Source organism: Phaethon lepturus, unplaced genomic scaffold (assembly GCF_000687285.1).
Source record: "Phaethon lepturus isolate BGI_N335 unplaced genomic scaffold, ASM68728v1 scaffold6854, whole genome shotgun sequence".
NCBI lineage: Eukaryota > Metazoa > Chordata > Aves > Phaethontiformes > Phaethontidae > Phaethon > Phaethon lepturus.
Genome location: NW_010536887.1, coordinates 106403 through 133600, shown reverse-complemented (window position 1 = coordinate 133600; position 27198 = coordinate 106403). Strand labels below are relative to the sequence as shown.

Here is a 27198-nt window from a genome sequence, read left to right as displayed (position 1 = left end):
ATGGTAGATGTGGTCTCTGTCTCGGAAATTAATTTTTTAATCTTAAAAGTCCTCCCCTCCCTTTTTGGTTACTTAAGAAGTGGCTATAAGTGTGGCCCAAAATAGAATCACTGAATATTTCCAGTGATTTCTACTTACTGAGAAGAAAGCTCTGAAAATGCAACCTGAAAGTAAGGCAATTTAAAAGTAAATTTGGTGGAAACTGTGCCACTCTAAGGTTTTCAAACCCACCAGATTTCAACCTGCCCTGTGTCTTTTGCACTTACTCAGTGGTGTGAAATGCATCTGTGGAGCTGCTTGGGGGGGACCTGGGAGATGTTCCCCAGTTGCAGTAAGCAAATAGGCCTAATGTGCTGCAATTAGACTTATCACTTGATGTATCTCCACGCCATGGAGGTGTTTTAAGTGGAGGCTTCCAAAAGGACTCAGAAATGCTGAAGGCAACCTGAGGGTCTACCTCATGAGTACATGCCTTCTTACTATTTTTGAATGCACAGCCATGCTAACAAAAATATGCTGAGCTTGACATGCAAGCGTACACTCACCCACAGGCATACAGATGAACATGCTGCATACAGGAAACTCTCATAAACACCCACCCGTAAGCAGATCAAACTTCCACAGTAAGGTAGCCACACTGTCTCAGAAAACATGTTCATAGGCTCAATTACGTACACAACAACCCGTGTGTTCCATCAACAGCCATTCACAACATAAATACGTATGAAATAAGTATGCTTGCACACACTCTCTTTCCTCCACACACGGATTCGTGTCTGTACTCTCCCATGGATTTATAGCCCGTACACAGGTATCCAAACACATTCAAGAACGTATACTACAACCAGTGGAGTGCACAACACAAAGACCCATCCATGCACACTCACATATATCTTAATGAAGGCTTTGGTCTGCGAAATTCCTTCTCAAGAAACAAAAATAATTGTCAAAAGGGAAAAAACAGAGCATGGGGAACTGCACACATAGATGCAAGCGCATACCTACACGCACACTGTGGAGCCTGCCAGTCAGGGTTCCCACCGCAACTCCAGCTATCACAGCTCAGCACCTGCTGGGTATGCTTCCCCGGGGTGCAAACGGCTGGTGAACCTCACAGGGATTTCAGGCTTACATGTCTACGGCCACACGTCAAACTAACCTGTGCCAGGTGTCTCTGTCTTCCTTAACTGACCACAATGACAACTGTCCCTTAGCTCCAAGGGCAGCACCTTCCAAGACCCTACCACAAACGTTCTTCAGCTTCTAAGGAGTCGGACAGAAACATCTTACCTGCACCTGACCAGGCTAAACATCTCCAATTAGTGGAGTTTATTGGCATTTTAGGGTTTATTTTTAATTTCTTTTTCAGACTCCAGGTCTCTCGGAACAAGACAAGACAGTGTACAGAAACACAAGGCAGGGTTTGCTCAAACCCACACACAGAAAGAAAGCAACAAGTTCCTGAGGAGAAGGGGAGAAGTGTATCCGATAAGCTGCCTCACACTGCTTGGGAAGGTGACAACTGTCCATCCAAGATGGGCTGCTACTTCCAAGCCCATCTGCTACGGATGTAACGTATCAAGTGCTGCTAGCAGGAAGGGAATCCAACAGGACAAACCAACATACAAAACATTCTCTTGTTCAATAAGGGTTATAAGTGCAAAGGGATTTCAGAACATTTCAGAACAAACTCCATCCATAGCTGCTGCTCATTTATCAGTGCATCAAAAGATTGTGCAAGTTTTTAGTAACAAACATTAGAAACTAGTAGCAAAGGACTTGCCTAGATAAAAAGAGAAGATTTAAACATGCCAGGTAACAAAAAGACGTGTGCAAAAATCTGCAAAAACTGTATAGAAGGAAAGGATTCTTTAGAGGAAACAGAGGGACCATCATGAAATGCTGTTCATAACCCTAACTAAAAGAGTCAGGGCTGCTCCTGCTGCCTCATCAACTAAGACAGGTGATGGCTGTTTGAACAGAGGCACACCCTCATTTTTCATAGACTTCTGCAACCAAAAACTGGATTCTGGACCTTGGCCGACGTGAACTTGAATTTAGACAGGGAAGGGAAAAGAGAGGGAGCCTTGTCAGTGGTAATTAAACACACCAGTATAGATAGCCCTGGAGACTGAAGATCTGAACACAGCACAATTAGCAGCAGCGTGACCTTCCTGTCAACATGCTGAGAATGAATGCAATTTATCCTGCTTAAATTTAGCGTCTGAGAGCTGGGTGTCTAGACAAACCTAACAAACCTAGACACTCTCCAGTCACTGGATGGGCACCTCCAAAGAGCAATTCATTTCCCCCGTCATAGACATGCACAGGGAGGCATCAGTTGGCCTGGGGAGGTGTGCATTTCTCTCCACTAATTCTAAGAGGAAGCCTGGGTGACTGAAGTTTAATGAGATATCCATCAAAGTGTCTTAAACCGTGATGTAAAAAGTTCTCTAATTTATAGGAAATTACTGTGAATGTCTTCAAAAGGATCCATTAGGTTTTCCTTCCAGTACAGGGTTTCTGACTATGATAGACCTCCATTTATTTATCAAAACACAAGGATTTCCCTCCTTTCTGCTTGGGAGACTTTTGTAGGAATTCAAATACATCACTCAGGAAAGTCTTGTTGATGTTCAGCATAATTAATCTCCAATTAACTGTACTTATTTCCTTCTTTACTATGTACAGCTCTGCCTCTATGGATGAGAATAGAACTTCTCCACAGTCTGAAGGCTGTTGTCAGGTTCTCCATTTAGTTTTCTTGTGACAAGTGTGGCATAAAAAAGCCTTTCACTTAATTTCATTCTTTAAAATTAACAATTTCAGCCTACGTATCATCGTAACTTCCCTCTACAAAGTCAGCCCAAGTCTAGTATCTCTCTAATAAAACAGTAACCAAAATTATTTACAACATTCTAGGGGAAATGTTGAAACATTTTTTTGTGTCCAGAAAGTAGAACATTTAAGAGATGTATAATAAAAGTTCATTTTTGGTTAGAAACTATTTTCCATTCTCTCAAAAGACAAAGAAAATAGACTAATGTAAAATAAAAGATTTCGTTCATTGTAAATCAAAATATTATAACTTGGATAACTGTCCCTGTTTCAGAATTGAAAAAAATGAAATTGAACAGAAATTAGAACCACCATATGAAAACATTTTGTTTGGAAAGTTCAATGTAAGGCATTTTGATTTTTCAAAATGTTGCCTAAATTTTTCCCTAAACACAGTACTGAGTAAAAACTGTGCTGTCACTTCTCTTGCGATGGATTGCCTCTACAGTACACAACAATTCCAAGCTGGAATGTTTATTCAACAGCTACATTGTTTTGCAGATTCATGATTGATTTGCTCTTCATTAATAGATTTACAGCGATTTTCTTTCAATCTTTCAATTTTCATGTCCTTGCTAAGCCGAATTTTGTAGTGCAACTTTTGTTCATGTTCATAAACGCAATGGGTCCTTTGCAGTCTTTCTTTTGGGCATGTGTGTGCTTCCTGCCTGTCCTTTGTCTGTTTATCCTGTAATTCTTTATCCATCCACCTCCAAAAAAGAAGACAGAGTAAAAAGTTTGCGTGATGTGATTTATTCCTTGAACACCAGCTGCTCATTTCAGTCTCCGTGGCTCATTCAATCCTTTACCTGTCTGCTGAGATGGGCACTAGTAGGGCCAATCAGTGTCAGTTGTGCTGGTGGAATTCGTGAGATGGAGCAAACTGGGTTGCAAACCCAAAAAGCTGGGTTGAAACTCTGGTGCTTTGTTTTTCTTTGGGCTTTTTGTTTTATTTTTATTTTATCTACATTTTTTTCAAATGAGAAACTAAACATTAGGAGCAGGTTCCTCTAAACAGAGATGATTTGATCTTTATTTCTTTTGGAGGAAGCCTGGGTGAGGAGGCACAGGGAGGATTCCTGGTTTGGTTCCCGCAGTTCCACCTCGAAAGAACTGACCTTTAGATCTCTGTGGGGTGGAGAGTATTGAACTGCCATGGGAAGCAAAGCATAACACTGGGTAGACCATAGTGCTGGCCTGGGACTATTCTAGCAGCTTCCCATGGCACAAATAGCTTTTTCACTTACACTCCACGTTTCCCATCACTTTTCCTGCTATACAGTTTAATTCATGCCAGGCGGATTATGAAGGGAAGAAAATGATGCAACAGTCAAAAAGTCCTTTAAGTCGTTCCAAAAATTAAAACAGAATAAAAAGAAAAGAAAACAAACGAACAAAAAGAGAGAACTTCAAAACTAAACAAAAATCTCTGAAAACAAACTCAAAAGAAAGGAGGAAGGGGGAGGAAAATAAAAAAAGAACCCGGGAAAGACAAATGAATGTTAGAGCAGGCACGATCATGGACAGACGCCAGCTACTTACGTTCACCTCGGTGATTGCTATATCAACAATGCTACCCACAACAATCAAGGCGTCAAATGTATTCCATGCATCACAGAAATAGTGCTGCATGTGGCAGAGAAGCCAAGGAAAGAGAGAGAGAGAAAGGAAGAGAAAGAAAGAATGAGAGAGAGAAGGGGGAGGGAGAGAAAGAGGGAAAGGGAGAAAAGAGGGAAAAAAAGTAAAAAGTAAAATAAAATAAAATAAAAAACAAAACAAAACAAAACAAAGCATGAAAGAGGGAGAGAAGAGGAAAAAAATAAGAAAAGAAAGAGGTTACGTGGGCATATTAAATAGTCTCTTACCACTCTACAGTATTGGTTGCTCAAACCTCTGTAACGTTTCACATGATGGAGGGTATCAACAAAAGCCTGGTTAGTCAGAAAGTTACACTCAAGCATGTCTACCTTTTGGAGGGAAAAAAAGCACACACACCCCAAACTCTGTGCGCTTTCACCAGTCACAGCCTTGGGGCGAGCTATGACAAGTGAAAAAGGAGGAAGCATTTCCCCCCCTCCTTTTTTTTTTCCCTGGGAGAAGGAGAAGGACGACGGCAAGTTCAATAAAAGCATGACTAGAGGGAAAAAAACCAGAAAAAAAAAAAAGAGAGAAAGAAAGAGAGAAAGAGAGAAGGAACAGCAGAGGAGGAGGAGGTGGTGGTATCCTGGGGAGGGTAGAGTAATACTCACATTAGTTTCACTGAGAATGACGTCTATAATGCTGCCAATTACGATGAGGAAGTCAAAAACATTCCAAGGATCACTAAAGTAACCCTACATAAGGAAGGGGCAGGCAGGATGGGGATTAAAAAGGAATGTTAGACAGACAAAAACAGTTCAAAATTACCATTAGAATTACTGCCCTGATACCTCAGGGGTTTTTCCTCTTAAGTCTACTTGTGTCTCAAGCTGTAGCCCAGTCCTGGGATCCCTGACTTGTGTGAGCAGCCCCTATCCGGCTAATGCGATCCCAGGGCAGCCACCCCTCCCCTCCAACTCTGGGGTGGGGGGTGAAGGGAAGCCACTTAGATCACTTTGGGCATGGCGGCTCACAGGAGTAGAGCTTGCAGGACCAGCTCCTCCAGACATCTCCGATTCCTAGCAACATGGCACCCTTCCCCATTTGGCTTGGATTTGCCTGGGGGAAGAGTACAGGAATGGTGTCATACAGTTCTCTCAAAAAAACCGGCTCCCCTTCTGCCAGTGTGAATATCAATCCAGCAGTCCACGTTCCAGATATAATGCTCTGTGCTGGTGCTGGGAACGGCCGGCTGCCATGTCACGATGGAGCAGAGGGCACAGTCAAGCTGGGATGTGCTATTCAAACCTCACTGGTTGTCACCTTTACCCAGCCACAATCAGTATTACAACAGTCATTAGCCTAACAGTTTCTATTACTAATGCTTTAGCTCCTGTCTTAAAATTACAGAGCAGGACTGGTATTTTTGTTACTCTGGAAGCACTTCTGCACCACAAAATGAAGGTGTGAACGTAGCATGCTCTGGTGCATCCCACCAGGAAGGCGTGAGAGCAAAGTCGACTTTAGCGTGTGCTCAGAGTGCGACCTGTTGCTCACTCATGCTAAAGATAGTGCCGCAGCATCACTGCAACATCAGCCGTCTAGGACAAGCCGTGGCAGATCCACTAGCATATGCTAAACTCATACCTTCACCTTGCTGTGCAGAATGACTTCGGGGGCTATCTCAGACATCTCATTGTCCTAAGCAGGGCTCAGGAGATGCTAATCAGCACTGCTTGCTGTCCCCATCCTGCGTGAGTTTTGGCTGGAAGGGCCATAAGGATACAGGACCCTCTTGGAAAAGGTCCTGTTTGGCCCAGGAGGTGAGCTTGTGTGTGTAAACTTCCTGTCCAAGTCAATGTCACAAGCAAAGAAAACTTATCTCAGCTCACTGAACACCTGTGCCAACCTCTTCCCTTTGTTCTGCAGTCCTAAAAGGAGGCAAACGAACAAAATCCTCCATACTCTTTTTATGCTTTTGGTTTTGTGAACACGGGCTAATCTGACCTCCCTGTTTCCCAGCTGCAGCATGTCTCCAGTGAGACTGAACCCAAGTTGCACTGCGACTGCTATTCTTAGCCAGAGAGTCAGGTCATGGGTAAAGTGTGAGTCTGTGTTCCCAGGCAGCGTTGCAGAAAGCAAAAGGAGAAAAGAAAAAAAATTTACAAGGTCCCAGCACTGGCACTGCACAAGCCAGGCTTGGGAACCTGAAGTTACTGTGGGTTCAACCATCACATGGAGCAGGCGCTGGCAAAAAGCGTCTTTCTAAATGCTGAAATACTGCCTCCAGGATGCTTTGAGATTCACAGTTATAAACTGCGTTATGTTTGGGGCAGAAAAAAGAAAAAAAGCAGCAAAAGCCACTGCCCAGCTGGTTCCACACCAGTGAAGGGAGGTGGTACAGTGGACTTTGAAATCTTCTCAAAACCAGAAAAAAACCCCGCCTTTATTCTGCAGCCTGAAATAGGCGACTCTTAGCAAATCTACACTGGGAGGAGTAATCATCCCATGGCTACACATTACTATGCAATTAGCTACAACAGGGAGGAAGGAAACAGGAGCAAAAGCAAATTCAGAGAATATTATTATTCAGCATCCAGCCTAGAAAATACACAACAAATATTAGAATGAAATCAGCGGTGATGTCCAGCATCGTTAGCAACCAGATGGACCTGGAATAAAACTGTAATTAGACTTCACCAAGAGGAAGGGGAGGGAGAGAACAGCAGATTAAATTGCAGAGGCAAACACATTTTGAATAAATAAAGGACAGACACAGATCATAGAGTTGCAAAAAGTGCCTTTGCAGCCTAATGCAGCCTTGGCAGAGAGTACACTTGCAGGATCAAAGAGAATGGAGTAGAAGACAACAGACCCAATCCTCCTGCCCCTGTTCATGTGCACAGTCCTGCTGAAGGCAATGGCAATGGCACTGCTCGTGGCAAATGAGCACGTGCTTTCATATTGAAATGATGCATGGCTATCTTCCATTTCTGTCTCAGATTGAATAGTTTAGCCAGGAACCCAAACAACTCCAAAAAAACAGAGTTTGCTTTTGGGCAGCTTCAAGGGTGAAGATCCAAAACATGTTGTTCAGTTTTTGCCCATGAAAATGATGACTATTTTTAAATCTGCGGTGATGGATAGGTGGTTATGTTTACTACAAAAGAATGTTTTTGGTATAACCAAATTCACAAATTCACAATTTCTTTTTACTGAGCAACTCCAGACATAGAGCCCAATAGCCATTGCTGCTGGTAAAACAGCATTTGCAGTGCAAAACCCAGGTGACAAGCAGCATCAAATCCTTTCCTCAGATACCCACTGAAGCCAGTGAATTAAATTTTGCTCCCAGTTGCAGTAATGTAACCTCGCTGGAATCAATGACGCTGCACTGATACAGTTGGCACATCTCAGGAGAGACTCAGGCCTGGAAAGAAAAGATCCCTTTTTCATTGCTATCACAAATAGCTGCTTTGGACCTTGTGACACCACAGCATATCTGGAGTCACTCTGCTAACTTCTGTGGAGTTGCTCCAGATTTACACTGTGAGCTCTTTCTCCTGGAATGGTCTGCTGAGTCTCATCAGCCAGCTTCTTGCTTGAAAATCATGGGCCGGTCTGCTCTGGGATCCCAGAAAGAGCATGACTGTGGTCTGTTATTGTCAGGCTGTAAAGCGGACTCAGAGAACTTTTCTCTTCCTCCTATACCTCTTAGATGAGTGATAGAGAGGAACCATGGATATGAATGCAGTTTTACTCAACCCCACGTCCAATATGTCAGTGTTGAATTAAGGAAACACATGAATTTAAAAGCGTTCCTTTCCTCCTCACCTGCTCCCTCTGTGTTTCAAACAGAATGGTGAAAATAGGAAGATATTATTCACAGTAAGAGAGCTCAGAGAAAACAGAGAACATAGACACTTCATTTGTGTGCAAGGTAATGGAATCCTTCCTTGAAAAGCCACCTTCTTAGAGACATTTACCTATGAACGGCCATGTGGTAACCACATTTATTTGTGGTAACCACTTAGCTTTGAATCAGACCTCATAATCTTGTCAGGATTTATGAGTACATATCAAGAGAGAACTACATCCCTTGGGGACTTGTCTCTTGTGACCTCAAAGTACCTCTTCAAGCCACATTCCTCACTGGAGTGTACCAGGGTGGCTAATGAAAGACAAGCTGAATGAAGGAAGAGCTTTCACTCTAATAAAGAGGTTGTATTTCCAAACTATTTTCCCACCAGAAAGTTCTGTATACTTTTCCCAAGGGGGTGGAGGTCTGACTGGAAATGAATTGTTGGCACTGTTTGTTTTTGCAGTACAGGAATTTAGAGTGTAATACCATATTTTACCCTTAAAGGGAGACGCTTGACCCTGATTTAGCTGTATAATTTCATGCCACATAAAGGCAGCCTCAGGGGCTTACTGGGGAGTGGTCGTCACCCTCTCGTGTGGGATGTCTTTGGAGATCCATGAAGCTTTTGGGGAGAAAGGAGGACAGAAAGAGACCAGGAGGATTGGACTGAATATTCAGGAAGCATGAAATAGCCCCACCATTAGAGCATGTTTTTCCCCATTTTTTTATTTCCCCAAAGGTAGCAAAGGATGGTGTATCATCACATGATCAATAAATTAATGAAAGGCTGAGCATAAATATGCAGTAGCTGACTGGAATGGAATCTCATTTATGTGAGGGGAGCAGACGTTGTAGCATTTCAGAATGAGTATGCCAAGCATTTCAGAATGAGTATGCCAATCATTTTTAGGTTTCCTAGTTGCTGAGATTAACTATCAAAGAAGCTGAGGTTTGTTTTGGTACTCATGGAGCCATTGAAATCTCTAGGATCATTTCTTTTACTTTTAGTGAATATGAGATCCTAAATCCAGTATCTAAGGAACCTCATTAACAGCAGGGAAAATTGCCCACTGGAGTCTATCTATCTGAAGGTCTGAGCTCAGAGTCACCTGGGGCCCATAATAAGAACATGAGGTAGCCGGAGAGCTGTGCATCTACGCTGAAGCACAGAAATCCTCAGGGGAAGGGTGCTGTTGAGTCATGGTACCAGCTGGGTTTTGAGCATCCAGCCTGTGGGAGCTGCAGGGTCACTTGTGTGTTAATTGATGTGCAGTTATTTATCTGCTTAGTCCCAGGTTTTCGTTTCCGTCTCTCATGAGGTGGCTGGCAAAAATTAGAAAACCCTTCCGAGAGAAAAGCCTCTAAAGATGAAGAGCACAGCAAAGGTCAAGGCTATTCTCTGGGTGGTATCTGAATGTAGGTCAGATGGTCCCCAGTGGAAGAAGAAGCTGCAATGTCATAGGAAAAAAGGAGAAGACATGCATGCATCTATGCATGTATGAATACAGAAATGAAGCATCAAGGAGGAGAAACTAAGACATACAGCTACACAACCTAAAAAGAAAGCAAACTGCAGGAGAACATTTCTACCACTTATCTTAAATAATCCTGAATGTTAAAACAACAAAAAAGAAGCATCAATATTAATCAGCTGGAAAGAGTACATAGGAAGGAGAGAAAGGGGCTGGTAGCCCAACGTTCAGTGTGATTTCTTAGCAAAAGGTTCCTCCTGATTGTAAAGGGCACCAGGGCAGACTTTGCTGGGGATTTGCAAAATGAGATGAACTGCTAGTTTGGTCGATGGTTGCTTAGTATGTCGATTAGTTTCTGAAAATGCTGCAGGCTCTTTGGAGCTGCAAGAGTCAGTTCTCAGACTTCATTAAAAGAGGCTTTCCCTGAAAGTATTTTTGCAAAAAGGACAGTTTCATTGGAAAACAGTGTCGAATCAAATGACATTTACACAGTACCGTGACTCTTGACATACCTTCTCACAGAAGACTTGAGTGATCGGCATGTATCCTGAGCAATCTTACAAAGCCACAATAGCTCCTGACACCAAACGGAGATTTGTGTCAGATGCAAATTCTGTTATGCTAAGATACCATTTAGCCATAACGGCAATCAGGGAAATTAGCAGAACCTAACAGAGAAGCAATAAAGTGGAGGATGCAGCTGCTTGGAGCTCCTGACAGGCTGCAGGAAACAGCATCTCTTTGCATGCTGTCTATCAGCTCTCATCCATTGATGGATTAGTTCTGAGACACAGACTCCCTGCAGCTCACCCACCAGTCGCCGTAATGAGTCACTGCTGCAGGGAATTGCACAAGGCTCCCCTGTGCTCCATCAAACCTTTCCGTGGGCAGGGAGTGAGGAGAGGAGCTTTTCAGCTCCACAGACTGCTCCGAAGGTCGGGTCAGTTCTGAAGAAGCCTCCTGCCTCTCTCTGCCTATTCCATAGGAAAACAAGACCAACTTGTAGACCAAGATAGGTGCTTAATAACTTTGATGTTTTCCTTTATGCCGTCTCACTCTGTTTCATGCTCTCTCTCACAGTGAGGATGCTGGTGAAAGCAGATGGGTGTCCCTTGGGGTCCAAGGGCCTGTCTGGACATACTGGATGGCCTGCGACAGAAACATAGGAGCTGGAGCACTTAAATGGCTCTGTGATCTGGAAAAAGACCCCAAATGTTTATTTCTGGGTCACTGGTACAAAAATGGGGTAGCTTGTTACTGGTTAAAAGTGACCACCTTCTGCTTATTGTTTGAGAGCCTGTAGGTCCTAAAGCGAATTCTGGTTCTCACCCGTGCTTCTAATGGACAAATGTCTCCACTACAGGAAAAAAAGAAAAAAACCTGCTGCCTGAACCAAGGTCCCCAAGCCCCCATTTGGCAAACTTAAACATTTATGGAGGTGGAACTATATAATCTCTTGTGTCACAAAAGACCTTTTCTTGTGCTCTCCATGCTGAGATAATTGACAACACTGGGGAGACATGCCTAGAAAAGTCTTTATCATACCTGTCCTGTGGACTGGGGATTCCCATTTCCAGATATTTCAGCCCAGTTCATTCCACCAGAATTGTATTTTCTAGATGGTCCCATGAGACCCTCCATGCCCACCTACATGGTGGTACAGTTATCTTGCATCTCTCATTATTTCATTTACTGTAAAATGGCCAGTAGTACACAAACATTCAGCCACGTGGAAGGCTTGAAGTGCAATGTTATGGTCCTAGGTCCTCCAAAGTCTGGGAAAGAAGCATGGCAAAGGCGATACCGAAGCATCTCTTTGAGGTTGCAAAAACTGCATTTCAAGGCAATGTGCTGACAAGACCTGAGAAAATGGTAACAGTAAAACATGCTGAAACTGGATGATTCAATAAGCTGACCCTGATGTCGTTTTTGGCCTGGATTGCTCTTAGTTGCCTTTGAAGGGAGGGTGAGTAATGCCTCAGAACAGTAATACCTAAGGCCTCCATGATAGAAATTCATGAAAATGGCGGCAGTGTAACAGAAATCTCTCTTATAAATTCTGCTGCCGCCCATCTAGAAAAAGAGCATACACGTTCCTGACTTTCCTACAGGTATGTTGTGGAACAGTGATACCCTGTGAGGAGCTGGTCCCTTTTCCTCATGAACAGTTCTTACATTGCAATCATTCAACAATTACTGCCCTGCAGTCAGAAACCAGAACTTGTTCTCAGCAAAGAGAAACAAAATCAACACCAGTCTTACCGGAAAGACTGAAAAGTGAATGTGATGGCTTGCTATATCTGAACAGATCATTTATCACAAAATGCATTCTGTGAGAATTTTGCTGTCAAATTCCATTAGGAAGAAGCTGTAAATGCTAAAAGACTTTGCAAGGTCTAGAAAACACAAGTCTTTATGAGAGCCAACAAATAACTCTTGAAGACAATAAACCAAACCAGCAACATGAAACAGTCCTATGAAAAGAGCTAAAAGGGTGGGTGTTGTTGTTTAAGGTAGTCTATCTTCTAAAGTTGGACTGACATCCCAGCCCAGGGAAGAGTGATTTAAAAGAAATAAAACTCAACCTGTAAGAACAGAAGTGATACATCTTTCCGAGTGAAGAGCCACTTACTGTTGTGGGAAGATGAGACAGTGGCAAGTAACAGGTGAAGAAGCATTCTGAATTCAGGGCTGGACTTGGAATAAATTCTCTGTCTGCACCATGGGGAAAGGCTATGGACTGCTCTAACATGGTTGCTATGTGTACAGTGGAAGAAAAAAGCAGCACTGGAAGAAAAGCACAATCTTCTAGAAATAGGCTGGTAGATATGAGCAATAAGCTTTCAAATAATTTCTTTCTTTTGTAAGTTATGTCCATTTTCAGAAAAGGCTTGATTTTATATGGATTAAAGTTGTTAATAAAATAATGCTTACTTCATGTAATCCATCAATCATAACTTTCCAAAGGAGGATGGTTACTCTCATTTTACACTTTGCAAAGCAGAAATGTAGAAAACTAAAATTTCCAAGGTCCTACAAAAGCCAGATGCATGATGTAGAAGAGAAATCAACTCTCTTAGACCTCAGACAGGTGACCATTTGGCAGTGGAAATGTCATCTCCTAACATGATGAACAGTTCTTAACAGGGGCTGTATCACAGTCTGTTATCTGGTACCGTTCTTATAGGAGGAGAAGATTCACATCTGTGAGAACTTTTGACCTTTTAAAACAACCTCACATGAAGTGATGGAGGGCTGGAATTTTTCCTCTGAGAGTGAGAACAAGTCACTTTTCCTTGGAACTGTTCTCTTTACATGCTGCTGCTGACGCTGTCGGTGCTGTTGTGAATGAGACCCCAGTTCACCGTCCCACTGGGCTTTTAACACTGAGTGAATAATTTTCTGTATTAAATAATTAAGTGTAATAGCTAATACAGTACTTCCCACACTGTTGCATTGTGCAGTCATATCATTATTTTTTATCATTTATAATGACATTTAAACCCCCAAGTGCCAGACTGAAAATAAATCTGTCACAATGTTGCAGCAATATGCAAATTCTCTGGGTACATTTGCTGTGAAGGAAAAGGACCTCTCTCATTGAAGCTCTTGTACAGCTTCTTTAACAGTTTTTTCTGCCCACTGAATTCTTCGTTGATCCTCCAGAAAGCTGGAGGATTGCATAGCTCTGGCCGACCAGCGTTAGAAATTTCACACATTCTATACAGTAATTAGAGGATCTATTTGTGTGCGGAAAATTGCTGGCCCTGTCCTCCAGGAAGGAGAACATCCTGCATTTAAACAATGAATGTAACATGGGAAGCAGCAGATCAAACAACCTTTTTGTCCCTCACCATTTTTTTCCACCACAACATGAAAGGACAAGTTTTTTTGCACAAAGAGGGAAGTTTGTTCTGTACACTCATTTCATTTTGGCCTCTTCTTTGGGAGCACCAACAAAGAAACCAACTGGGATCAACTCTGCTGATGCCCTTACGCAACACATTTTCCACGAGGAAATGGGAAACAGACCAGTATACTTCACACAGGATGTCAACCAGCGTTCAGAAGGAATACTTTGATGCTTCCTGACCCAGATTCAACTAGAGGTATGAGCTAGGATTTACTGCGAAATTCCATTTCTCATCATCCGTCACTCACCTACCAAATGTTTTTCACACTGCATGACTTGTTTAGGTGGAGTCACACCTATGCCATCTCAGAATATAAGCATATGCACAATAGAAAAACTTTAGTCTGGCACTGCTTTCTTCTCCTTCAAAGTGTTGGGAATGGCCAGACTTCCCCTCCCACGCATGCTCAGGAACTGGTGAGGAACTCAGTGAAATCTAGAAGTATCAAAGAGGATTCTCTGTACTTTCACATGTCAGAGAAGACAGTTATTTGCTTGCTGACTCCTCATTTGTGGAAATTGTTGCTAAATCAGCATCATCCCTAATGTTCTGTTGCAAATTTTCTTTTTCTGTACTAACTGGAGGATTTGCTGTTTGAGGCTCTCCAGTTACATCAGGTATACTATTTAACTTGAAGGGCCAGCACTCTAAAATACGAGGATGTGGTTCGTTCTTTCAATGTCATTTCCTTGTAATATGTTGGCAGCACAGACTCCTGAGTAGTTCTGATTTAAGGCCTAGAATAAAAGCAGCTGCCTTGGCCCTCGGCTGGCGGGATGCCCTTCCATGTTCTGCGAGAAAGTCTCAATGCCGAGCTGCTCTGAGAGTCTTGTGGCAAGGACTGTGCTGCAAGAGGCCCAGTTACTTTCTTAGCCTCTCTTTTCTCTTCTTTCTCCTGGAAATATGGGCAGATAGAAATTCTGTCAAACAAGCAGCATCCAGCAGCAAGTCTACACGATGACCCTCTTTTCCAGCCCTCTCACAGGTATAAAGGACTGGGATGACCTGATCATCTATGTCCTGAATAGTTATCCCAAATATTTCTTCACATCAAAGTCACGTAAGCATGCTGTTCTGACATACAGTAGCTTTAGTATTTACTTTTGAAGAAAGAGCTTAGAAAAGATGCTCATTTTATCTCCCAGACCTGTGGGCATGAAAGACCATATGGCCAAATCTCCACATGACACGTATGCTACGCAAAATGCATGAAGCTCCTGGCAGACAGGTAATCACAGTAAAGAGAAAGCAGAGGAGCGATTAATGAGAGATTAAGATTTTTTTTCCCTTTTCTAGTGCATTTCCCAAACCCTTGAGCCTGATTCAGCAGTTCCTTGAGAGCCTCGGGCTGACTGCACATATACAGTGCAGTGTCTGGTTGTGAACTACAGAGATGTCAGGGATCTCTGGTCATATGGCTGCTGGGCTTGTTGGAGCAGCAAAGATTAATTCCAGCTGGGCTACTGACTCTACAGAAGATCCAGAGGAATATTCAATATTCAGTTCAGACTTCACTCAGAAAAAAATTTGGGATGAAAAAGGAAAGAATTTCTGGGGAAACATGCTGATGCATTTTGCAATGGGGCTGAGATTAATCCACAGAAGTAGGGAAATGCATTGCACCCAACATTTATTGCAAATTATTCTGATGAGACAGTACACAGGGAGGCTCTGTGTCTGAGATGCTGATGTGTTTGAACATGGAGACCTGGGATGTCCACCAGGGAAGTTCAGTAAAATGTAGAAGCACAAAAATATGTTCAGTAGCTTAAAAGCTATGGGTTTTAATTCAGTTTTTAATTTTCTAAAAATCCCTTTCCAATTTACTTTTCCTTCCAGCCCTGTTTCTGTTTTTCTTTTCCTTGCATCTTTTTTTTCCAATCATGTCTTTCTCTATTTTATTAATACTTTGCTCTTTCGAGGTCTTTGGTTTATTTTTTTTCTTTCTGCCTTTAAGGATATTCTGTCCATTCCCACTCTCCATTATCTGTTGTGCTGGTTTTGGCTGAGATAGAGTTAATTTTCTTCATAGTAGCTAATATGAGGCTATGTTTTGGATTTGTGCTGAACACAGTGTTGATAACACAGGGATGTGGCTTTTACACATCTGTGTATGGCTTTTAATCCCCTCCAGGTTTGGTTTCTTTCTCTTTGTCCCCAAGACATGGCTCTTCCTGTTTGTTTAGTTCTCTCACTTTCTTCAGTTCGCACAGTCTCTTCTCTGGCTATGCCCAGTTCTCTCCATGCTCACTATTTCTTACCCAACACCAAAAGAGCTCGCTCTTCCTTTTTGTTGAATGAGGTATATTTTTCCCCACCCATAGATCCTAAAACATAGTAGCTTTCTCACCCCTTCTTTTGCCTTTTAAAACACTTGTTCCAGCCAAAGGCTGGGTGGTGGTTGGCAACTGCCCTTCCTATTGCACTGGGTAGATGACTTGGCAAATACTCCATGTCTAGACACTGCCCCTCCAAAACAGAAAGGGTAATACCGAAGCTGAAGAAACAATTTAATGACTACTTAGGTTAAGAACCTGCCAAAACCAGAAGAGAAAATCTACAAAGCAAGAGCCATTTAACAACCAGATTTGTGTGGCCAAACTCCATGAGAGAGAGGCAGCTGCCTGCACCATAGGCTCACATATACATTTGCACAACATAAACTATCAATTTATACCACCATCCTTCATCCCAGATCATGTGATTTTTAACTGAATATGATTCCTATATTTGTTGAATGGACCTGAAATGTCTTTCAGCACTGAGCAAAAGACCACTCAATTGTAACCAGTTTTTCTGACATTTTTGTATCAGTACAGAATGTCTTCACTTTGCTTTTATCTGTATATAAAAATATACAGGTTTATCCATATAAGCTGGAAAAATAAATTCACTGTGATGAATGATGCCAGGGCAGCATCCTAGACTATATGGGTATTTCTAAAGGTACTAGAATAAAGAAGTACAAAAACCATTAGATTTCCAAAATTAATCAACCTTGTTTCTGTGGTACAAGGGGATAGACTGGATATAAATTTCAGTTGTTTGTGAAAATACTAAAGCCTCTATCCTGACCAAGGACTGACACATTACGGTTATGGTGAGAAAGAAGAATGCAAGTAGTATGAAGCAGCCAGTGTGACTTTAGGAGAGACTGCTCAAAGATCTGTTTATAGGCATAAATGTATGAGAAATGGAGTAGTAAAAAGGGAACAAAAACAGATGAGTCATTTTGCAGGTTTGAGAAGAGCTATCAGTGCATCAAATGCTTGATAAATGTTGACTGAGAGGAGCTTAAGGAGGAATAAAGAAAGGCAAATGCATCATCGGGGGGAAAGAAACACTGACGACATGTAGATCCATTAGTAAATGGAGACTAAGAAATAACCATGGGTGACACTCATGACTTCCACTACTCAGAGGGTCATAGCTCTTCCTGGGACCACATGGAATTGTATGCTTTGTGCTGAATGTGAAATTTGTTTGAAACAGTGCACAGAAGCCTGAACTCTGCTACATGAAAATGACATTAAAGAATGGCAAGAATTCAGACTAAAATAGCAGTGATAAATGAGGGACTGAACTAACTATCTCAGGCAGGACAGATGGCATTGTTACAGGCTGCTCTGCAAGTAACATCCATAAACACCCAGGGAAGGAAGGTGCTGACAGTGTCTGGTAAATGGAATAGACTTATGATCTGTAGTCTCTCTGATAGTCATAATTCCACAGAGGAAATCCTCAAGATTCCCTTTCCACACGCAGACCTAGATTTGACAAAATATATGATCGTGTGCTTTACTTTATGCATGAGAGTAGTTCCATTGATATGTCTTCCCTAGTTTGAGATGACAGGGACAGCAGTAGAAAATTCATAGCTGTTGGATTACTAGTCCTGCCCTAGATAACAAGGGGATAGATGAAATGTTTTCTGAAAGAAAAAGTAGATGTGGTTCATTAGTAAAGCAGCCCATTCCAGGGAGCTGGAAGGATCTGAAATTCCTGGAGGAATATCCATCCCCATATTAGCACGTACGTTGACAGATGGCACAGCGTCATATGAATAGGAATTTTAAGTTGTTGTCTTTGAGTTGAAAAGATAAACCCTAGGCAGGTTCTGTAGAGCAGCTGGTCCTTCATGGACTGGTGCTTGTGGGGATTTCTTCTTTAAGAAGCTAGGGCAGTGGTAGCTGCGAGCAACCCAGACAGCACAGCACCTCTTATTCCGTTTAGTAGTTTTGTCTGGAAAAAGCACAAAGCAGCAGCAGCTTGCTCCATGCAGGAACTGGAAAATAGTTCACCAGACTGGCTGGAGAATTTATAAAATTAGAAAAACAAAGCAGCAAAAGGCCTTGGCTCAACAGCGTGACTTTTAGACTGTCTGTCTCTTTGAAGTAACTAGTCTTGAATCAGTTTATGAGCATCAGCCAAGACAAACACTCAGGTCCATTTGGGAGTTTTGCTTCAGAGCAGCACATTAATACTCTGTAAGGAGATGCAGGGCATGTAGTGGATGTTTTCTTTATCAGCAGCCCTAATCATCCCAAATGTCTCTTGCTTATTGTTAGCACACCCTCCTGTCAAGACTGCATCAGACATAGATGAGCTGTCTTACACAGTGTTTAGATTTATCCTGCAAAAAACCTGGGAGAACTGATCCTCTCCTCCAGAAAATGGACCACACAGAAACACGGGAGGCTGCCCTTGTCCCTGCCCGGCATGCATTATCTATACCAGCCGTAGAGGCTCCACCTAATGCACCCCTCTCCTCTGTAGCCTCCCTGGAGACTAAACAACCCAAAACTCTCTTCACAGAAGATGGCCAGTAAAAAGAACAGGTATCAAAGGGATTTTCTGACTAGAGCAACCAATCTCAACAGTAACAGTATGTTTAGTTAGGAAGGTTCTTGTCTTTCTACCCCCTTCACATACTTTCTGTAAGTGTTAGGAGATGAGCGCTGACTCAGACTTGGCTCTGTATTCCTACAGCTGGCCTTTCAATGAGTAAACCCTTGCTCTTACCACAAGAACTAGTTTCAGAGCTGGATTATCCATGCTGTTTCTTTGCAGGCAATCACATACGTGATGCTACTTAATGTCTCTGCAACTGACTGTGTTTGCTTTTTTTACACCTTTCCTATCAAGAGTAGCAAATAAGAAGGACATGCCTCCTCACAGAATGGGAGTGAAGAAATAAAAACTGGATACCGTAAAAAATCTATCCAGTCAGACTGCCACTTTTTCTGTTGTTGTGCATGTAATACATAGGTAGCACTGTAGTGCACTATATTACTTCATATAATAGTGATTGCCACACCACCGCCTGCAGCAGGAACTCTGCCTATTAGGCTTCCCCCAAAGCTATTCTGCACGGGCACATCCCTGTGATGACTTCTGCAAGAAGCTAGGGCGATAGCAGCTCTGAGTACCTCAGGGATCTGTCCCAGTTCCCTTAGCAATTCTCTCTGGTAAAGGTATGAATAAACAGCAGCTTGCTCTGCCTTGCACAGATGGAGAAAACCGTGATCCTCTGTTGCTGCTGCAGACCATTCATTCCAAGGTGCCTTTAGAAAGTGGCTGTGCAAGGGAGAGCTCTGTGGCGACTGCTTCAGAATTACAAGCCAGTTACTGCACTGCTTGCTGTAGCTGAAGGTTAGCTGCAGCACCCGCTGCTGGGTTACGCACCAGAAAGTTGGAGAAAATGGAGTGAATTTTGCCAGCTTCAGTTCTGTGCTCAGTTCTGTTCTGCCGCGTTCTCCTGGGGCTTGTTGCTAAGGCGAGGACACAACGCTTTCAGCTACCCAAGTTTCCTGCTTGCTTCTTGTCAGTCATGAAGCTTACAGCTCCCTCATTTTAGGGTACTCCTCAGATAGAAAAGAGTGATGTTTGGGCACAAAATCAAAACGAGACAAAGCAGCTTAAACAAAGGCTGGCTTGTGTTTTATTGCTCTGGAAACGGCAGGCAAATCTGTCTTCAGCAGAGCTCTCATGAGCGTTTAAGCTTGCCATTTCACATCTGGGAAACACTAATATCATTTAGCATCTCATTTCTTTGTCTGGGTGACTTGATTGGTTAGAGGGAAGATGATGATGGCTGTGCTGTAGTGATGATCCCCCAGGTGACAATGAAATCTTTGTGGACTTTTTCAGCTGGTGTTCCTGAGGACAACCTCCAACTGCAAATCTATGATTTGCATTGCATGATAGGACACAAGGTCTGGCCAGCCAGAGAGCTGAGGCAACAACTTTGTCTATGCTGGGAGACTCCCACATCAGAACGTATTCTAGGCAAGTTCACCTTCAATCCCAGTGTGCCACCTAAAGAGAAGCAGATTGTGCTCCCCAGTGTTGGTCCACGTCAGTCCAAATGGCCGTCTGGGAGAGGGGGTTGCCTTCTTTGGAGAGCAGGTTGAGTCAATATGGAGCAGGGAATGAAGGCTGCAGGCCAAATCCTTGTACTGAACATACAATGGCAAGTTACACAAGGAATTTTGATGTTTCCAAACTTGAGTCGCTGAGCTGGTACTCAACAAAATTCAGTGTGAATATACTGCTGGAGGCAAGTATTTTTGCTGTATTAGTTGTTTTCACAAGTTCATTCCCGTTTTTCTTCCCTGTAAATCCTGTGGTTCCATTTTTTAAATGATGTTTATTTCCCTGAAGGCATTTAATTAAAATAGCAGCTTAAGAGTTAGTAGTATTTTTGGCATACAGGCCAGACTAGGATTTGAAACAGATTTATTCTTTTCGCTGGCTATTTTTTCAGGATCGACAGGACCCAACCTGAGGTTGTTTTCTGATCCTTAGTTAAGAAGACGTTATTAATACTCTACTATTCTAGTGACATGGAAAACTTCCTTTATATTCTCACTTTTACTATAGCGCAGTAGTTGTAGATTTAGTTTGGAAATTACAGAATCATGGAAAATCGGGTTGAGAAGGATCTTGTGAGATAGTCTAGTTCATTTCCCTGTCCCAAGGCAGATCATACATTCCTAAACTAAAGGTTCCCCTAATTTAATCTTAAAACCTCAACTTATGGAGATTCCACAATCTCTTTAGGAAATCTGTTCCAGTGTTTTGCTACCTGGAGAATATGTGTTTACCCTCAGCTGATTTTGTTTAATACTTTGCTGTGCAGCAAAACTGGAAAAGGAGACTGAACACATGAAATTAAGATGCAGGAAGTAGGAAGGACCCTCAATATCGTCAAGTCCAATTCCTTATTGTCAGAGACAACCATGTCACGTAAAGCCTTCCTTGTACATATACAGAGATCTATATTTGAACTGGTTGAACTTTTTCCCTAAATGCAACAACTTCTGCTGAGAACCTCATCTTTCTCAAAGTTAAGAATCTCCTGTAAAGTAGAACCATGAAATCAGAATAACATTACAAAGCCCGTGAGATACATTTCTAAGTATATAATGTGCAGATAATATTTTTATAAAGTGCCAGAAGTTTTGTTTTGCAAAGACATGGCAAAATCTCAAAAGTGAAAGGTAGATCCCCCTGAAAGGTACAATCCCTTCTGAAACAGATGGTGATACTTCTAAATTTCCCAAGACAGTGTTCAAGATCTCAAAAAAAAAAAAAAAAAACACAACCCCCCAAAAAACCCCAAAACAAAAACAAAAAAACCAAACAAAACATCAGTCTTTCACCAGGACTTCACCAGAACTTCACCCTAAAGGGGTCCTATAAGAACGATGGGGACAGACTTTTTAGCAGGGCCTGTTGTGATCGGACAAGGGGTAACAGTTTTAAACTAAAAGAGGGCAGATCTCGAATAGATATAAGGAAGACATTTTTTTACAACAAGGGTGGTGAAACACTGGAACGTGTTGCTCAGAGATGCCCCATTCCTCCAAACTTTCAAAGTCAGGTTGGACGGGGCTCTGAGCAAGTTGATCTAGTTGAAGATGTCCCTACTCACTGCAGGGGCGTTGGACTAGATGACCTTTAAAGGTCCCTTCCAACCCAAAGAATCTATGATTCTATGACTGCACAAGAAGCTCCTAACTTTCAAGAGAACTACATCTGAGAAAGAATAGTCTTATGGGGCTTGGGAAAAAAAAAAAAAAAAAAAGTGACTCTTCTAAGAGGAAGTCCTAGAAAGTGTGTAAGAAGGAGAGAGGGGCTGAGTAGGAGAAAAGTCAACACAGAATTAACAAGAAAAAGTAAGACCGAATTCTGTGGGATTGGAGAGCAAAGTTTTGAGCTGAGGATGAGGAAGATATGAGGTTAGACCTGGGATGAGCTCTTAACTTCAGTGATCCCCTAGATGTTTAACATGAAGGACAAACATGATTGTCAGCCATGATTGTTCTCATCTTTACCAATGTCATAACTGGTGCTTCAGACAGTATTTCCCAACCCTGATGTATCAAGGTATCACTGAAGGTAAGATGAGGCATGAGGTACCTGTGTTTATGTATCTGGATTCCACTCCTTATGACACACCACTGAATTTAAACCCCAAACAAGAAAACCTTGTGTAATCTTAAATTATGTGAGGTCAGAATCTTTGTCCTTGTCCTACAGCAGCTGTGCCAACTTCATTGGAAGTGCTTGTAGGTTATAATCATACCCCATGGTGCAGCTATAGTAGCAGAATGCCACAGCCCAATGGACATGACAAAACTTTCAGATAGGACCTGCTGAGGTACTGAATATTATCAATGAAGTCTTAAATTCAAAGCTAAAGTAATCCAAACTATCATTGAGATGTTGCCCTCCCAGAAGAAACAGTTTTTTGAGCTCATAACTCAAAATGAGTCATGCTTGATTAACTTCACTTGGGCCAGGAGACTAATCATGGGATGCTATTTATAATTTATTTAAGGAAAGTCACAGAGAACATTAGAATAACATTCAGAATGGAAAACATATCATAGCCTTAACATAGTGTCACTATTACAACGTAATGAAAACAGAGAACTAGGAACCTTCTCTATTAGCAGGTGTTGCCTTTTTTTTTTTGGGGGGTGTGTGTGTCTACTCTCCAGTGAAAAAGTTATTAAATATATGTGAGACTCCAATCCAGAGAGCAACTGTCTAGCTCAGTTATTGGTGGGGTAATAGATCAGGAAGTTTCACCTCCTCCTTCTCCTCACAGCTGCCCCGCACACATGCACACACACACAGAGGCCAGGAAACTCAATGCCTATAGCACCTACCTTGGGTTTGAAGGCGATTAATTTCAGGACCATCTCAACAGTGAAGAGGCCAGTGAAGAGCATGTTGAGGATGTTCATGGCTTCCTTGAACATGCAGCTCTGACCGTAGTGCTGAAAAATAGCATCCCGGCAGCAGCGTGAGGAACAGACACACCAGCTAGTTAGGAATCCACAGGACTCCTGCTGATCTCCCTTCATGATGAGGTCCTCTAAAGTAAACCCACCATGCTCAATTTTTTTTTCAGCTTAGAATTCCTACCTCCTTTCACCCATAAGCATTTCCATACCTATAGCCATTTTTGCCATCTGGCTTGTGGATCGCCTGTTATTTAAAAAAAATCTTTTTGAGTGGGGGTTACCAAAATCACACTTAGCATTCTAGTTGAGGGCTCATTATAAATTTGCATAATGGTACAAGACAGTCTCCAATTGTATTTGTTATCTCACCCTTCCATAACACTGGGATTACTTTTTTGTTTGATTGCTACTGCACAGTGAACAGGGGTTTCCTAATAATATCAAGCCATTCCCCAAGTAATTACACTTAATTCAGGATTCTGCTAAGTACATGAGCAGCTCAAATCATATCTTTCCAATATGCATTATCCTGCATTTGTCAACTCTGAATTAAATTTGCAATCATGCTGCCTATTCACTTAACTTTATTAAGATCTTATGAAGTTATTCTCTGCCTTCTATTGATTAATTCAAATAGTGTCTTCTGCAAATGTTGCCACCTCACTCTTCATATCCCTATTTCCAGATCATTACACTTAAACCTGATTGCACTGCCTTATTCTAAGGTCATCTTCCTGTTTATGTTATAAGACCCCATGTGTAGCTGCTTAACTTTGATAAACTTTAACCATCTGTGATGAATTTTCATATTCTGCATTGGCTCAGGGTGATTTATTTAAAGGAGTTTCAGTTAAAATAATTCAGCTGCAGCCAAAAGCCAGACCAGGGTAAAATGTATCGTTGAGGTGTTTTCAAAATTTCTTGTAACATTTTCCTAGAAAGAGTCTAGTACCTGCAGGACTCTGCTTAAAAGCTTGGAATTTTACTGGAATGTGGCTTTGTGTTTGCTGTCCCTTACATTGTTTGACCTAAATCGGGCCACTGTATAAGCCTTTGAAAACCCATACTTTGCTCGAGATAGACATAGACTTCCTGGAATCTCCAGAGATGTTGTGCTGCCTGTGGGCTCGCAAACATCTCAAGGCTTCTAGCTCTGGCTGCCCTGGGCGTGCACCATTGCCACAGCAACTGAGCATGCTTCAAAGCTTCAGAGTGAACACAATAGTCCCTCTGTTGCTTCATGACAGCAGGGCAGTAGATACTTCAGCTGAGAACAGAGCACTTTCTTGTGCTTACGCTGCCTCACTCCCTTGTTGGTATCTCAGGCAAGGCAGCAGCAGAAGTCTTTTCAGTGGGGACAGGAAAGAGCTAGACCAGATGAAGAAAAACTAGGAGGGTCAAGAAATCTGGTGAGATAGGACTGGAGAGAGTGAGAGAAAATAAGGTGGAAACTGACTGTGAATATAGACTTAGACTGTTAGTGAGTGATAGGAAACTGAGGCTAGTTTTAAGGGGAGGCTGGGAGTGGGGCAGACTGGGATTGATCCAGTGGAAAACGTAGGCGTGGGATGCTAAGGTCAAAAGGGAAGTTGGTGCAGGAGTGCACAGGGAGTTGGACTCACAGTAAGGGACTGTGAACAAAGTTCAGCAGACAATCAAATGGAAAAGGCAGAGATTGGAAAGGAGGTCCATGGAGGGGTAACTGCAACTGGGAGTCTGTGTAGTGAGGAGAGGAGAAGGACTGGTTGAGAAATGGGGATCTGGACTGTCTGGGCCACAGACCAGGGAAGAGAGTTCAGAGGCTGACTCAGTGAGGAGGAAGGATGGGTTTCAGGGAGGAGAGTGATGGGCAGACTAGCTCTTAAGCAGACAGAGCATAGAAGAGAACAGGGCTTAAGTAGCCAAGGAAACTGGGAGTGCAGAGATAGGCTTAGCAGGTGGAGTCTGGGACTGACTGAACATGAAAGGGAGGTGAGGGAGGCCTTGGGCAGAGACAGACTGGAACAAACAAGCCAGGAAAATACAGACTTGGGGAAATGTACAGAACTGCGTGTGTTTATGAGGGCCCATTTCCTGACTGAAAGGAACGCGAGACTTCTTTTTGGTAAGCTCACTCCTTAGTAAAGGTTTTGACTCCTTCTCCTTTACTGCTGTTCCACCCGCACATGGTACTCTGCTACCTCTGTTTGCTATTCTTGTAGATCCAGCTGCAAATGCTTCTTTGGTGGATTCACATTAGATGTTTGGAAAACCTTCACACATTAAGGAAAATGAGCACACAGCATAGTGGGTAGTAAGGCAATCAGTAGCATCAGTAGTGAAGCAAGTTAGGCAGCACCTATCAAGAAATGCTTTAGGTGGAGCTGATCTGGCCTTTAGGTGATGGGATAGACAATACGGCCTCTAGAGGTTCTTTCTAGACAGTTTCTATGGTTCTTAACACAGAATAAAGGACATAATAGGGCTTTCCTACCCTCTATCCCCAGTTTCCTTTGTTGCCTTGTTTGTCAAAATACATACTCTCTACTTTTTAACACAGAAAACCCCAAAATTTTAAATTTTGGTGAGTGGCAGTTCCAGGCTTATTCCTGCATTTCATAGAAGACAAGTCAGAATTGAGAAGTTCCTTGTTATTATAGTGGCCACTGAATTGGTCTGTGATGTAACTGTTGGTTTTTTTCATTTGCTTGTTTTTAAGGACTTAAAACAGACTTGCTGAAAGTGTCAGATATTAGCAGGAAGAGGAGGAGGGGCAGATTCCTAATTTTAACTAAATGTCATCAAGAGTAAACATGGTACAATGGTTTTTATCATGTCCCTTCCCCTCTCCCTCAATATATGGTGTGAAGATGAAAGCAGGTCTCAACCTCAGCCATTTCTACATTTTCCCCAACAAAGTCTAATAATCCATCACCTGTAAGGTTTTCTGCTTGCTTACTTACTTGCGTGGCCAGGCAGATGGTGTTCAGCTTCAGGATCAGAACGAACATCAGGTATTCAAAATAGGTGGAGTTGACCACATACCAAACTTTGTACTGGTACTGGTTTTTAGGGATGTATCTCCGCAGAGGCCGGGCCTTCAGGGCATATTCTACACACTGGCGCTGTGAAAGAGGCAGGGTAGATTTAAAAATCAAAAACGAAATAGAGGGAGCTATTTTTGCTATATTTGGTCAGCTACCTCCAAATATAATAAAAACACAATGTGTTTCAAGTTTTTTACCAAAATGAAAATGCTTGGTAGAAGAATTTCTGTTAGGTCGTAATCGGAATGTGTATATTCTACCTGTTCCATATGCATTTACTTTGGCCAGACAATGCTAAATGTCATGTTCATCTAATCTCAGTGAACCAAGTAGTATAGCACACATTTTTAAGTGAATGTTGTCCCTTGAGCAAATCTTACAGCAAGGTTTTTTTCACTTGACTCCTGAAAGATGGCAGTGAAGCCAGCTTAGTGTTTCATCTTGTTGGCAATCTTCACATGCTCCTCTCTGTATGTATTTCTCTCTTAAATGCTTATTCTTGATGTATTTTCCGTCTTTAGTGGTAACAAGTTGTTGTAAATTACCTGGTTTTTGTCCAGCTCACAGTTCTTGTACTCTTGTTCTCCTTGTTCCTGAAATGTGACGATGACGAAACCAACGAAGATGTTCATCATGAAGAAAGCAATGATGATGATGTAGATAATAAAGAAGATGGAGATCTCAACCCTGTGATTATAGATGGGTCCCACATCCTCCATGTGGGAATCAATGGACCTATACAGCAACCTGAAAGCAAACAGGAGCCCAATGCAGAGAAAATCTGCAACTGCCTTGAGGCCTTAGAGGTGATGTTATAAAGTTTAACTTTGTGATTTTTTTCTACTTGTATGAAAATTACTTCACTCACAGATGTGCAGACTTGCAAAAGAGAAGACATGGCTCTTACTAACTTTACACTTTTGAACCTGTTCAGGGGTGAAATATTTTCACAGCTGAACAATTAAAATTTAAACCAAAAGCATGTCCTTCAGTTAGCAAAAGACAGAAGAGCCTGTGTTGTTGGCAACTGAGTTGTATGAGAATAGGGGATCTCAGCACTTTTAACGTTTGTTAACACTGCTGTTGGCATCACCCGGTAACACAGTTTAGGGTCAACCTCCTGATATTCTGCATGCCCATGTCACTCCAACAGAGTGGAGCTGTGAGAGTCCTTGGGTCCCGTGGCACAAACAGCACAGCCTGGTAAAACATCCCATGTCTGCCCATACTGCAGAGATAGCACTGCTGTGT

General features: G+C 42.3%; 1 protein-coding gene across 1 annotated transcript in view; it reads right to left on the bottom strand.

Moving 5' to 3' along the window:
* Window positions 1-3536: 3536 nt before the first annotated feature.
* Window positions 3537-27198, bottom strand: part of LOC104620166 (voltage-dependent L-type calcium channel subunit alpha-1C) — a gene marked incomplete at its 5' end in the record, with an annotated part of 120743 nt that continues 97081 nt past the window's right edge. Inside the window, 6 exons of the mRNA XM_010286297.1 lie at window positions 3537-3548; window positions 4381-4464; window positions 5088-5171; window positions 22844-22954; window positions 25864-26025; window positions 26493-26694. Of these exons, the coding sequence (XP_010284599.1) occupies window positions 3537-3548; window positions 4381-4464; window positions 5088-5171; window positions 22844-22954; window positions 25864-26025; window positions 26493-26694 (655 nt within the window). The remainder of the gene's footprint in view (window positions 3549-4380; window positions 4465-5087; window positions 5172-22843; window positions 22955-25863; window positions 26026-26492; window positions 26695-27198) is intronic.